Source organism: Exophiala spinifera (genome assembly GCF_000836115.1).
Source record: "Exophiala spinifera strain CBS 89968 unplaced genomic scaffold supercont1.5, whole genome shotgun sequence".
Taxonomy (NCBI): Eukaryota; Fungi; Ascomycota; class Eurotiomycetes; order Chaetothyriales; family Herpotrichiellaceae; genus Exophiala; species Exophiala spinifera.
The window spans coordinates 2,296,097-2,309,760 of record NW_015622517.1 but is presented as its reverse complement, the minus strand read 5'-3'; the positions used below and the strand labels follow the sequence as shown (position 1 = coordinate 2,309,760).

At 52.1% G+C, this 13,664-nt stretch overlaps 6 protein-coding genes across 6 annotated transcripts; 5 read left to right on the top strand and 1 right to left on the bottom strand.

Annotated features, from left to right (window-relative positions):
- Positions 1–256: 256 nt before the first annotated feature.
- Positions 257–2,202, top strand: PV08_07402 (uncharacterized protein; the record flags this gene model as incomplete). The annotated part of the gene is made up of 2 exons (XM_016381732.1): positions 257–313; positions 430–2,202. 2 exons carry the CDS (start codon positions 257–259, stop codon positions 2,200–2,202), a joined length of 1,830 nt encoding a protein of 609 aa, XP_016234834.1.
- A 186-nt stretch (positions 2,203–2,388) lies between these two features.
- Positions 2,389–2,872, bottom strand: PV08_07401 (uncharacterized protein; the record flags this gene model as incomplete). The annotated part of the gene is made up of 2 exons (XM_016381731.1): positions 2,389–2,681; positions 2,737–2,872. 2 exons carry the CDS (start codon positions 2,870–2,872, stop codon positions 2,389–2,391), a joined length of 429 nt encoding a protein of 142 aa, XP_016234833.1.
- Positions 2,873–4,988: 2,116 nt separating this feature from the next.
- On the top strand, positions 4,989–6,017 carry PV08_07400 (uncharacterized protein; the record flags this gene model as incomplete). The annotated part of the gene is made up of 1 exon (XM_016381730.1): positions 4,989–6,017. One exon carries the CDS (start codon positions 4,989–4,991, stop codon positions 6,015–6,017), a length of 1,029 nt encoding a protein of 342 aa, XP_016234832.1.
- A 2,851-nt stretch (positions 6,018–8,868) lies between these two features.
- On the top strand, positions 8,869–10,217 carry PV08_07399 (uncharacterized protein; the record flags this gene model as incomplete). Its single annotated transcript, XM_016381729.1, has 2 exons — positions 8,869–9,284; positions 9,347–10,217. 2 exons carry the CDS (start codon positions 8,869–8,871, stop codon positions 10,215–10,217), a joined length of 1,287 nt encoding a protein of 428 aa, XP_016234831.1.
- Positions 10,218–11,425: 1,208 nt separating this feature from the next.
- Positions 11,426–11,803, top strand: PV08_07398 (uncharacterized protein; the record flags this gene model as incomplete). The annotated part of the gene is made up of 1 exon (XM_016381728.1): positions 11,426–11,803. The coding sequence occupies one exon, from the start codon at positions 11,426–11,428 to the stop codon at positions 11,801–11,803; it is 378 nt and encodes a 125-aa protein (XP_016234830.1).
- A 399-nt stretch (positions 11,804–12,202) lies between these two features.
- On the top strand, positions 12,203–13,414 carry PV08_07397 (uncharacterized protein; the record flags this gene model as incomplete). Its single annotated transcript, XM_016381727.1, has 1 exon — positions 12,203–13,414. One exon carries the CDS (start codon positions 12,203–12,205, stop codon positions 13,412–13,414), a length of 1,212 nt encoding a protein of 403 aa, XP_016234829.1.
- Between the last annotated feature and the right edge of the window lie 250 nt (positions 13,415–13,664).

The following is a 13,664-nucleotide window of genomic DNA, read 5'->3' as shown; positions in this document are numbered from 1 at the left end:
TCTAGGTATCAACGAATTATCACCGGGCTTGGGTTATCATCAATCACGATCCAGATTGTGTCGTCGAGTTGCTGCTGGATTGTAAATATCTTAAATGCGGAGCACATGCTTGTCCCCATTGGTGACTGACGTCGCGTTCAAACCACCTCTCCTTACAGCGAGCCTCGTTACATCTATAGTTTCGCACAATACCGCTTCCTGGTCTACCATTCACTCTCGTTAAGTCATCTGTCGGTCGGTATTGGTCTCCTGAGCCATGGGAGAAATCGAAGACAAGGAAAAGGCTGAGAAGCTGGCAGCCGCGAAGAAGAGGGTATGTACTGCCATGTGATTCTCCCAACATGATACCCGCCAATGAATGTGACATCGCTCGGCAATCTAGACTGCCTAATGAAACGTTAAAGGACATACTGACACGTTCTTGAATAGGTCGCTCAACTCCAAAAGAAGAAGAAAGCAGCCACCGGTTCAACCAACGTAGGCGAGAAGTCGGTAGCGAAAGGCAAAGCAAAGAAAGCCGACAAACCCAAGGACGACGAGGTAGATGGAGCTGAGGCCGAGCATGAAGAAGCAATAGAAGCTACAGACGACACCACGAAGCCGGCGGACACCGATGGTACAAGCCCAGCCACGCAGGCCCCTGCCGAAGCAGACGAAGAAGGTCCCCAAGACGCAGGAACCGTACATTCTCCTGATACCTCATCTCCTCCTCCAGTAGAAGCGGAGCCTACCTCTCCTACCAAGGGCCCGCGACTCTCCAGTCGGCAGCCAAGCGTCAGCATACAGAGTAAGATCCGAAGCACTAGCTTCAGGGATAATGGACCACTGAGTCCGGCCGTGGCCCCGGGGACCTTGCTCCGCATTGAAGAACTTGAGCGAGAAAACAAACGCCTGGCAAAAGAGGCGGAGGAGCACGAGAAGAGATGGCGGCGTGTGGAAGAGGAACTGGAGGAACTGCGCGAGCAGAACGCAGAGAAAATGGCCGATTCGGCGAGTAACGAGCAGAGCGGCACTGAAGTCAGCAGACTCCGCGCCGAAATCGAGACATTAAGACGCAGATTGGATACGTCAAGTCGGCGCGAGAGCGTCGGCGCCAATGACGGTGGTCTCTTACGTGCAGAACTTGAGAGCAAGGATGCTACAATTGCTGATATGCAACTCGAGATTTCCCGGTTACGAGGGCAGTTATCGAGCCAGACCGCAGGGTGCGAGACGCACGGGGAGCAAATTGCGGCGTTGCAGGCCAAGCTCTCAAGCGCAGAGGTGAAAATCAAAAGCCTGGAGACCGAGCTTGGTGACAGCAAAAAGGCGCTCAGCAAAGCCAGCGAAAAGGCCGTCATTGACGGTACGGAGAGGACGAGTAAAGACACAAAGATTCGCGGACTGGAAAGAGAACTAGGTGAGGCCCTCACCCAGAAAGGCGAGCTCACGAAGAAAGTCGAGCAGCTGGATAAGAAGATTGAGGCAATGAACAAGCTACATCGGGAGGCCGAATCGAGAAATGCGGCGAAGTTTGCGAGCGCAGAAGCGAGCGCGAGAGAGTTACCTGCACTACGAGAAAAGGTTGCTAAGACCGAAAGTGAAAATGCGAGGTTGAGAGAGAAGCACAAACGCGCTATGAGTGGGGATGGAGGTGGTGAAGGGTTGGATGAGCTTGAGGACGAAGAGAGACAGAAACTCGAGAGAAGGATCAGAGAGCTCGAGGGACAGGTCTTTGATCTCCAGCGAGGCGTATGGAGAGACAAGAGGATACAGATGCAGCCCAGAGGAGACGAAGATTCGAGGACATCGTTGGATCAGGCGGAAGAGTTCGATGAGGTCGACCTATCTGGCTCCGGGAATGCCAGCAGGCGGAGGAGCTCCGCGAATGGTCTACAGCAGGGCCAGACGAGGCATTCCGGCTTCACGCAGGTCTTGAATTCAGGGTTGGCGGCCTTCAGAGCCAGCACCACATCACCAGATGCGCATCATCGACAGTCGACGAGACCGAGGAATGATTCTCTACTGGAGGAGTTCGATGACGACGCTTTTGACGAAGGTGCGTTTGCAAGGGCGCAGCGAGAAGAAGAGCAGCGGAAGATGGTCGAGCACGTGCGGGAAGTCAAGAGCGGACTGAGGCAATGGACAGGATGGAGGTTGGACCTAGTAGATGCGAGACGGGCCGGTGCTGGTGTTGGCTTTGGAGAAATATTTGATGTATAGAGAGGGCTTGTGGATGAAGAGAGGAAGGCTAGGACGAGAACAGAGGATAGAGAGCAGCAAATGTTGGCTAGTGAGATCGATTCCATACCTGACGAATGCTGTTGTTGTATGAGGATGAATTAAGCAATCTGACCACATTCCAACCTCACCACTGTCTACCTTGTTTCGACCTTCCACCTCGTTGATCTAATGGCTCTCTTTTGCAATCTGATGCAACACCTTTTCATACTCTTCCACGTCCTTGGCCCCAACCAGCGTAAAATCTCTTCTCTTACCTTCGACCAGGATGGTTGGGACGCTGTCCACCCCGTTCGACGCCTGTTCACGGATCAACGCTTTCACGTCCATCAGGCCTTCGCTCTTGTCTTCGATAACCGCTTTGGCTTCGTCCTCAGGAATACCAGCATCGGTCGCTGCCTTCAGCAATGTTTCATCAGATGCAGGGTTTTTCTCGTCCTCAAAAAATTGATAATACAACGCTGCAAGAAGCGTGAGTGGTAAATTGACTCAGATCAGCCGGGACAAGTCACCTACAGTTGATGATTTTGTCTGTTGTCTCTGGTCCTTTTGTCTCTTGAAAATGTTGAATGACACGATGGGCCTCCAGAGTATTGGAAACTGTGCCGCCAAATTTGAACTTGATGCCGGCGCTGTCCCCGTAGGCAGTCATCAACGTGGTGTACTGTCCCGCGCCCTTGTCAGCTCAATGGCATCCGGCAGACAACGAAAACGCAAAGATCCGAGGAGAGATCAGCCTTCCCCAGACCCTGGGTCACTCTGGACTGGACACTTCATCTGAGATTGAGCAAAAGGCGTGGCTTGGATGGTGACATGTTTCAGGCCTGCCTGTCAAAAGCGATGAGGGTGTTGGAAACGCCATTACCCACCATCTTCATTTTCTCCTCCGAATCACCATATCGAGTTCTACCGTACCATTCACTTTTATTCATGGCTTCCTTTGGAGCCTCTGGGTATAGCTGGTATGGGAAATACTTGATTTCGAACGTAGTACTTTTGGCATCCTCACTTTGTCGGAATCGACGGAGTGCTGTCAGTCCGTCAGCCTGGGGACACCCTGGCACTCGCCGGATGGTGATCAAAAAAGAGGAGATTGTGCATTGATGCAGATCATCATTGCGGACGCAACAAACCTTCGTCCAGTCTAGAGTGCGATACAACGGCATCAGCTGCTCAACGACATCATTTTAAAATGCTGTGTTCCGATGCCAGAAGCAAACCTTTTCTTTGCCAGATATGTCCTGAGGTTGACAGTCAGCGCAAATACGAACGACACCACTGGCAGATTTCAAAGGCAGCCAACTTTGCAAGGATCAAGGTCGACGTATGTCTTACCACGGACAGATGGTATCCAAGGTGAAAGATACCTGAGATTCGTACGTCATCTTGTGAGCCTGGCTTACTTTCTGCAAGCTTCCGTTTCACTTGCACCACTATTTCGGGCAAAATCAAGGCAGCACGGGGAACGGGACAAGAGTAATTGAAAGCTTGACCACGTTTTTCTGTCGTTGCAACGACTATGCGGTCGAGGACGAAATGGTCATCTGCGGGTGGGATGTTCTTGTAATTTCAGCATCGACCACGGACGTCCGGATCACTAATGGCTTTTCGTCTCCTCGCCTGATTTCCCCGCTGGATGCACACCGAACCATGACCTCAGTTGGTCCGCTGTGGTTTGGTCATGTATTGACGGTGTGCCTCCTCAGCGACACGATACCGAGTATTTTGCTACGTGACCGGTTTACATGCAAACAGACCGAGAGCGAGCCAGTGTTGCGACGGCGCTGAAATCCCATCGGAGGTTGCCGCAATGAGAAAGCCACATTCGCAAAGAATTCGCTACCGGAAGCCCAGAGACGCAGGAGCCGATGCTTGAGTCCTTCAATCTACTGCCGCATCGAATCGGAGTCTATAATTCTCTCACGCTTTGATCATTCTCGCAAAGATCAGGAGAAGATCTTGTTGTTTCAAATGCAGGGCTGGGGAGCCGGTTGGGGCAATGGGAGGGAGGGAAAGCGACCAGGGCGACCAAAGCTCCCTGGTCAGCCTCCTGGATCGTGGGTAAATAAAGCCACAAAGCGGGTGGCAGGCGACTGGCGCAATCGAGGCCCGAACTCAGCGGAGTCGCGAGCTTGAGCATAGCCGTCCCCTGCATCACGCCGCCAACCGAAGCCCGATTCAGCTTGTCAAAACATCCTTGGCGGAGGTTGGTCCTGTTTCACATCAATACCCGCCTCCCATTGGGTCATCACGGACGACAACCAGGCCGCTAGTGCTCCCCAGCCAGCTTTTTCCCGGTCGGTAGCAGTAGGAACAGACTGAACAGTGGTCATGTTCACCGCGGCCAGCCTTTCGCTTCCCTGCGCGACCGGATCCACTCTTCTATACTGTGTGTCCCCCTTTTTCCCACCGAGTATAGCAGATTAAGCCCTGCCACACATGTCAGTTGAGAACTTTCAATTCATTGAGTTGCCTGCCACCCCTGAGTACACGACTAGAGATGGTCCGAGACCCCTATCACGGTCCCGTCGCACAGCCGAACATGTCAACCACTCCGCCATGCATGACGTGAGAAGATCGTCCTCGAAGGGTATTTAGAACTCGTCTCCCACGCTGCTGTCGACTTCGGTTCTGTCCATCCATCATTGCACAATTCATTCACTACTCTACCACAACAGAGTCCTTCGTTCAAGCAAGACCAACTAACTCGGCACATCTATTCGACTTATTGAACTGCACTTAATATCAACACTCATACGGAGTACAAGATGAAGTCGGCTGTTGTCCTCGGTCTCGCCGCTGTTGCTGTTGCTGCTCCCGGTGGCCCAGGAGGATGGGGCGGTGGCCAAGGAGGATGGGGTGGCCATCAACAAGGTGGTGAATCTGGAGGTAACTGGGGAGATTGGAATGGAGGACATGGTCAGTGGCCTCCCAGCGAAGAAACATCAACCTTTAGCCCTCAACCCGCACCCGCTTCGTCTTCTGCCATCCCAGAACCCATCTCCCAAGGATGGGGAGACTGGGAAACCACTACCACTACCACTACAACCCCCAGCCCTAGCCCAATTTCCCAAACCACTACTACAACAACAACCCCGTCAGAAACAGTGTGGTTAGATTGGACCACCACTACCACTACCCCAAGCCCCAGCCCAATATCCCAAACCACCACGACCACGACCCCTTCGGAAACAATGTGGTTAGATTGGACTACCACTCCCACCACTACTACCACAACCCCAACCCCAAGCCCCATTTCCCAAACCACCACAACGCCGTCGGAAACAATGTGGTTAGATTGGACCACGACGACGACTAACTCTGTATCACCAGCTCCCGCCGAGACACAGTGGGCCGACTGGACCACGACCACGACCAAGTCGGTTCCTGTGTCGCCGATCTCGGTTACGACAACGACAAAGGAGGCGTGGGGAGATTGGACCACCGTCACGACCACGACCACGTCGATTCCCGTGTCGCCCATCTCAATCACCACAACGACAAAGGAGTCCTGGGGAGACTGGAACTCGACTTCCTCTGTCCCTGTGGCGCCCATCTCGACTGCCACCGAAAGCTGGGGTGACTGGACCACCACTACACCTCCTCCGGCTCCAATCACTACAACCACGCCTCCCCCGGCTCCTAAGTCCAGCACCACCAAGCCAGTTGCTCCATCTTCAACCACCCCAGTCGCTCCCGTGGTGAGCACCTTTGTCGGTGAAGCTTCCGCTCAATTCGGTGGAGCCAAGAAGATTGCAGGTGCCGCCGCAGCCATCGCGGTCGCTGCTCTTCTGTAAACAAAGCTGCCGGAAAATGAAGGGGGCCGGCCACCGATTGATCATATTCGGATTGTTTTATTTTTTTTTTCCTTTTGGCTCTTTCAACAACATTAATGACTGGACACGACATACGATCTTTCATATTCGACAGGTCGCTAAAGCGCTCAAAACGACGGCGCAGGGCAAATGCATCTGGAACATGGGTACAGACACGCCCACACTGGTATCGGGACGAGGATAAAGGACAACAGGCACAAACTACCACGGACGGTTTTTAAGGACACTTCAAAAATATTTATGGGTGGGAAAAAGACCATTTAGGGTATACTTATGCTCCGTACGCAAACGGGATATTTTTGCAACTTCTACTTGCAAATTGTTTGCGTATTGTCTCCATAGTAGTAGTTGAGAGATATGTAGTAGAATTGACAAAACATGACAGACTTCGAAAAATCCTACTCTGGATATCAAGTGGCTGTTACTGAAAGTCAATCATAAAAAGAACTATTCCAAAGTATTCTTTCATTTTTCCAATTTCTTGATTCTTTACAGTACCCAGGAGGGGGGGAGAGGTTTCTGCTATTGAAATGTAATGCAAGGCAACGCAATGAAAAGGAGATGAGAGGAGGGTGGGTAAATGGTGGGTAAATGGTAATTCCACAAGACAGTTTTTCTAACTCGTTGACACCTCGGATACCATTTGATGGTGACGGAGGCGGCGGCGGCGGCGGCGGTGACGGTAGGAGGAGTAGTTGTTGGTCGGGTCAAAAATGTCTCGGTCAAAGTGTGACAAAATTGGAATGAACTTGACATACGTACCTAGTAGGTACCTGCCGAGTAATGCAGCTTACTACAGAGTACGGCGAGGATCGTACGGTGTGATAATCCAGATGCCGTACTGCGTTTGTCTGTGTGATTGCATCGAGAGTGGCATATGTATGCAGGCCGGCCAAGGAAGTGTGTACACAAGAGGAAAAAAGTGTGAGGCGAGCACGAGGCGAGGCGAGGCAACGGAGAGGAATACAGGGTAGTGTAGGGCAGGGGTAGGTCGAGGCAGGAAAATAGTCCCGCAGCTCGAGGTCCGTCGTAAAAGGGTGGACATTAGTTGACGTGAGGTGAGGTGAGGTGTGGTGAGGGTGAGGTGGGTTGAGTTGAAAGTTGCGAATTCGACCGCTTTTGGATTACGAGAGTGAGCACACCCGCACCTGTAACTACCTAACCATGTACAGTACCTGCGTGTCTTGTCACCACCGCGACAGGTGTTGGTTGTGAGTCCGTGTGAGTTTGTCTAGTCCAGTTATTATGTACAGCCGTTGTACTCGTAACGGGAGGTGACGGGGGGACAGATGTCAATCATATGGTGGGCTCAGAACCGGAGAAAAGACCGCGGAAGAACGCAAGGAGGTACTCGTACTTGTACCCTAGGTTAGACGGGATGCGACGTTACAATATGATGAGATGAGCTACGGTATGTATGTAGGATAGGGTTGGCACGTCAAGTCCACGTCAGAAACGAAAGGATGTCTAGTCATTCTCAACGATCCATGGCGTGTGGTGTGTGTGGTGTGGAGTGAGATTCAGGGGTAATAGTAGAATCTATTTAATTACCTGCTTGAGAGGTACCACACTCCATCTGCACACCACACACGCATGCACACGCGCCACGTCTCTCTCCGATGTCTCTGGGTACGAAACAAGGGACGGTTCCTACAGGGCTTCAGAGAACAGTATCGATAGACTGACAGTGGACGCCACACGTGTGGACTTCTCATTTCTTTTCATTGAAATGAACAGCGTGCTGTATGCGGTGTACGAGTACTACGTGTAGGTTGGATTCCGAGACAAAGGGGTCTACTGTAATATCTGTGTCTGTATCTTTAAAGTGATGTGTGGCTACACGGAAACATGACAAGTCTGTATCATTATTACACAGGTACCTAAGGTAGCGAAGCAAGTATTGTACCTACCGTACGCACAAGAATCCAGGAGAGAACGAAGTATACTTGTGACTTTGTTCACGACTCACGAGAATCAACTTTATGCGAGTCCGGATCGTACAGATCGTACATAGACATTGGGCCGTCGTTTCAAGACTCAACATGAAACATATCTTACTTACTCTTACCCCGTGCGGTTGCAGTAGATGATATGTAGATCCATTGACTCCACAAGGAACAGACCGACACGTGTTGTAGGGCTACTACCGTAACAGGAAGCCGGGGAGAACTGGAGTGCGCACGAGGGACGGAGTACTCGTGTGCCTGTATGTATGATGTAGGGACCGATGGAGAAAGTATGTCCTGACCTGTACGTGAGGACGACAATGATGACAAAACAGAAGTTATCTTGCTGAGCAGTGATGGTAGCGAGCACAAAACATCTATCTAAGGCACGCGGTCGCTGAGAAAAGGGGACAAGACAGCATATCGTACTAGTCCCAATTAGAGTTGTCAGATAAGATAGTCTTCCTGATCACGTGGGAGGGGTTTTGGGCATCTTCCCCTACGTAACCAACAAATGGTCGCCTTGGGTTCCGTGCCCGTTTGTCTGTGATCGCGCCTTGCCATGTGTATCAAGTACCACACAGCGGTAGAGCGACCAATAAAGAGTTCCCCAGCGACTTGAGCACCCAAAGACGCTGGTCGTCAACCCGCCCGCGCGCGCGAGATATATATATAAATATCCCCGAGAGCGATTCGACCCGTCTCATACTTGCGCCTCTCACGCGCCGTTTCAATAGGCGCCCACGGATCCTTTGATGCCCGACTTCGCTTTGGCAACTATATGAACTGTCCGTATGGATGCATCAGGCCTCCGCATCGGCATCTGTTGTCTCTTCCAACTTGTTCTGGCTCCAGAGTAAGCCGTCATGGCAGAGCCCATAGGCCTGGCTTCCGGGCTTCTCGCTCTGGCGTCGTTCGCCTTCCAATCCAGTATCGCTCTCTACCAGACGCTTCACAGCTTTCAATCGCATCCAAAACGCGTCCGCGATCTCCTAGAAGAACTGGAGACGCTGAGCGAGGTCTTAAGTCCGCTGAATGAGACAATCCGTGCCACAGCCGACGAGTCATTTTCAGCACTTGACCTCCCCCTCCTCCGATGCGGCAATTCATGTAAAGAGTTTGAGCAGGAAATCATAAAATGTACATCTCGATCGGCGGGCGGGCGGACAAGCTTTCGCGACTGGGCCAAGTTAAAATACATGGGCGAAGACATTGATGGTTTCCGACGGCTGCTCGCTGGTTACAAGTTAACCATTACTATTGCGCTTACGGATGCAAACTTGTGAGGATCTCCTGTCCGATACACGTTCATGTCGTCCCCGCTAACTTGGCTAATCCGGACAGACGTAAAACCGCTGTTACCGCCGAAGCTCTCGAAGGTTACCAGGACCTGATCAAGACCACGACGGCCGACCTCGAGGCGCATCTCGCAAGTATCGACGAAAAACTCGAAGCGGCGTTTGAACATGCCGTGCCAGAGTCCGACGCAGACGCAGCAGAAAAACAACTCATAAAGGAGGAGCAATTAAGCACCCGACGATGTCTTCAAATCTGCGCACGATTGTCAGAGCATATCGGTCAAATTCAGCTTACCCCCCGAGACAATGCAAGCGGTGTAGCCGACCCGGATACATTTCCTGAACACATTACCAGTCAAGGCCTGCAAGAATGCAAGAACAGCCTTCAGAGCACGGCGGCGAAGCTGGAGACGTATCTTCATGATCTTATGGACCGCATGATCTCAAAGTCCAGGACGGCAGGTACATCTACGGAGGACTTTGCTGATCTCACAAGGCTGCGGGAAGAGTGGAAGACTACACGCCAGTGTATGGAGATCTGCTCTCAGGCAGATCACCGCCTAAAGGAGAACATTACCACTATCGATAACTACGCAACAGGTGACGCCATACAATTCATGGTCTCGACTGACGGGAATATCGTTCATGGTAAAAATCGCGGTCTTGGGTGGAGAACAAGGCAGGTTGGAGGCCACCTCAATGATGCCTCACTTCAGCAGTTGTCGCGGGACATGGTGAGCATTCACAAACTACATATCCACAATTCCGTGTCGACTTCGCAAAGTGATATGTTGTCAGCTTCGGATGACGCGGTAGAGAACGCAGGAGTTTCGGATTTTCGAGAACGGTATGGGCAAGGTTTCAAGCTCACGTCAAAGTCCACACCCACTGTTCCCGGCACAGGAAGTGGACGGTAGAGCAACGAGACATGTGCGGAGGTAGAAGACCAATACTCAATCTCAGGGGCCTGCTCAACGGCCTGAAGACGGTGATTTAGGGCCGGCTCAAATGATGCTGAGGCCGGGGCTTTTTGAACTATGCAAGCAGGTGAATCCTGCAACGTTCGGACGCAACGACCAAGACGAATTCTAAAGAAACTCATGGAGCTGTACGACACCATAACATCGCTCCGGGTAGAGTAGACGCAGTAGACTAGACAGATATGGGTTTCCGTTATGCAGCTTCAGACGAAACAGACCGAATAGGCACCGTATGTACTGTAAAACGTGGCCCATGGGCCATGATCCATCTGGTTTTATTTCTCCCCGGCACAAGAAGGCCAAAACACTCCTCCCCGTTGACTCCGTAGCCCGTAAACGCAAGGATGGAGGTACTCGTGCGAGTATGAGAACAGTTTGAGCGACTGCGCCGAAGATGAAGGATTTAGGGCCCGGAACCGTGTGAGGGAGTCATTGACGCCCTTACAGACTCGGTAAGGGGGGCTCAGGTATCTGAAACCTAGGGACAAGTCTGAAGCCTCGCGAGGAATAACTGTAATACAATGCGTAATGGGACAGTCCGACAGGTCTTGTGAGAGAGGGCGATGTTGTACCATCGAGGACGGAGACGACTGTTGTTGAGTTGAAGATCCTATACGTTTCAGCTGGGTTGAGTCATGGCATACTAATTATAGTAGAAGGGGAATACTGTGTAGCTACTATTGAGATTGAGATGTTGGGAATCAACTTTAGGCCTCTACAAAAGAGAAAGTTTCTCTGACTCACTTTCTACTACCAATCGGCTATGATTTCTCTGGATGCACATCGTGAGGTACGTCCGAAGTGGTGTCTATGGCCTCTCCCTATCTACGTCCGCAAAGCAAGAGGATCTAAATACGCCTTGAAGCACTCACGCACACTTGCCTTCAGTTCTGTCTTCTCAATGATGCTTATATCGAGGCATTCACTTCTGATCTCTGTCATCCTCGTATCAAATCACCCAATGTGGTCATCGGGACAGCAAGGGTCAGGTGAAGACGACCAGATCTCGAGTGCCGGGCATACCTTCACGACGCCCGCGACTCCCGAGCACGAAGTGACCAACCAAACACGAAAAAACAAAAGACCAGGAAAATTCTCAAGGCTCTGCAGGTGATTTCGCGCCTCGTGAGTCCGACAACGAGCCAATGGTGTATGTGACACCCGTCGATTACGCAAACGAAGCACGCCAGGAGCGCGACCGCCTCGTCGCCGAAGGCGTCGATCCAGATTCAATCATTCTGACGAGCGAGGTTGAGAACCACGTTCCACAACGAGAGGACCGTCAGTCATCGGTCGACTTCGCTGCAAGCTGGGTTGAGACCCTACGAGCCATGACCGGCCAGGGCATCACCATATTAAATGATCAATCGACTGCTGACGTCGTACCGGGTGGCTATTTCACTCCAGACGGCAGGTACTTTGATTTAGGGCCAGGCTCGGAGCAACCAAGGGGGAGTATCGAGAGTTTGTCCAGTGGTGGGAGAGAGCTTCAGCAGCGAGCGAGCCAGAAGACGTGCCTTTGAAGTGGTTGAAGTTTGAGAAGCCACCTCCGGAAGATGTGCCTGGGTAGGTAGTCGTCTCAATGAAGTGCGTAATGTAACGTTCTACATTCTCGCAGCAGAGAAACTAAAGCAAGCGTCGGACGCAATGAAATGTTGCTGAGGCAGGACGAGGTAAATGGAACGCCATCACAGGAGTCGACAGTCTGATAGAACCCTCACTCGGCAGACCTGCCCTGTCCTTCTCCGCATTCCGCTAAGTACTCGTACAGTTAGAGCTTCTTTTTGCGTGCTCATGAGATGTCGAGATACAACAAATTATCGACACAATGACCAGACACACGGATCAATAGCCATTCCTCCACGCCTCTTTGGCTTCTTCACAACATCCGGCCTCGTTCAAAGGCCCTATTTCTCAGGAGAATGCCACCAACTTCAAGAGGAGCCTTCCTCGTTCTGCGCTTGATCCGTCATGCTTCTTCCGCCTCAACCATCAACACCCGAACCGCCCATACTCGTACACTCCCTCCTCTGCCATCCTTGCCAACACCCAAAAGAACCCCCCAATTCAAAACTCCTTCCCGAATTCATGCCGAATCCCAACCCTCTAACCCTCGCCCCTCAATCTTCCAAGTTCTCCGGTCTCCAACAACCCGACGTTTGGTATGGTACTTGGTGTTTGTGGTTCCGCCGGTCGCCTTCTTCCTATCCCAATTCCCTCTACGCATCGCGACTGTCCGTGGCCCGTCTATGCAACCATACCTCAATCCCACACACTCTCCAGACCTTCCGGAGCCAGCCCCCGACCGCATCTTGCTCCAAAAGGTCACCTTTCCAGGTCGTCCAAGCGTCGTCTTCAACAACCCACCCTTCCAGCTCCACCGAGGCCAAATTGTAATCTTTTATGCCCCTCACGACCCGAAGAAATGGGCAATAAAGCGTATCGTCGCCGTGCCTGGAGACCGCGTGACACCTCGACCGAGCTATCCCGGAGGTGACGGCCCAGTCGTTGTACCTTACAATCACATCTGGGTCGAAGGAGACGCAGACGGCCGAGACAAGACCGTCGACAGCAACTGGTACGGCCCGATAAGCCAGAACCTTGTGATCGGGGTAGCCAAAGCTGCCTGGACGCCGTGGTCGTGGCCGTGGCAGTGGCGCGGCCTGGGAAACTGGACCGATCACGATTATCCCGCCAAACGACAGGGGCGAGTGGAAGAAGATGTCGTGGGCGAGGCCAAAGTCGATCCCGACAAGGTGCATATGGGTCAGGCGTTTGCCGATGGAACGGCAGCGAGGGAGTTGATTGCCCTCCAGGCCAAGAGACAACGTTTACCCGAGATGATGGCGGACAGGAAAAAGTTGGATAAACTGCGCACGATATACACGTATGCAAAGTTGGAGTTGGAGGAAAACAACCCGGAGTCGGTGGACGTGGCGCAGGCATTGGTGGACGAGCTGGAGACGGCGTTCAAAAGTGTCGGCTTGCACGAGGACGGGAGTGAAATCCCACCTATACCGTACGCTATTCAGGAGGAGGAATCGAAGAGGAAAGAGTTTGAAAAGTACCTGGACAAACAGCGGGCAAAGGGGGCGATTTCTGCATCTTCTCCTACCGACTTGAGCACGGCATGAGCGTTCCAGTGACGATCTGACCTGTCTCAGGTGTCCAGATCGTTGTTGACCAGGAGTTTATTGTTAACCGACACTGCATAGCGGCGGCGTTTGTCAGGGGTGTGGGCAATTTTGAGAATAGTCTCATTGTATTCGAGCGTAGCAATGCATAATATTCCTCTTCCCAAGTCTGTCAACATGTGTACACCGCCAACAACACCTAGGTACGTTTTGAGCGAAACAGCCAGCAGTTCGTATGTCGGATCCATCC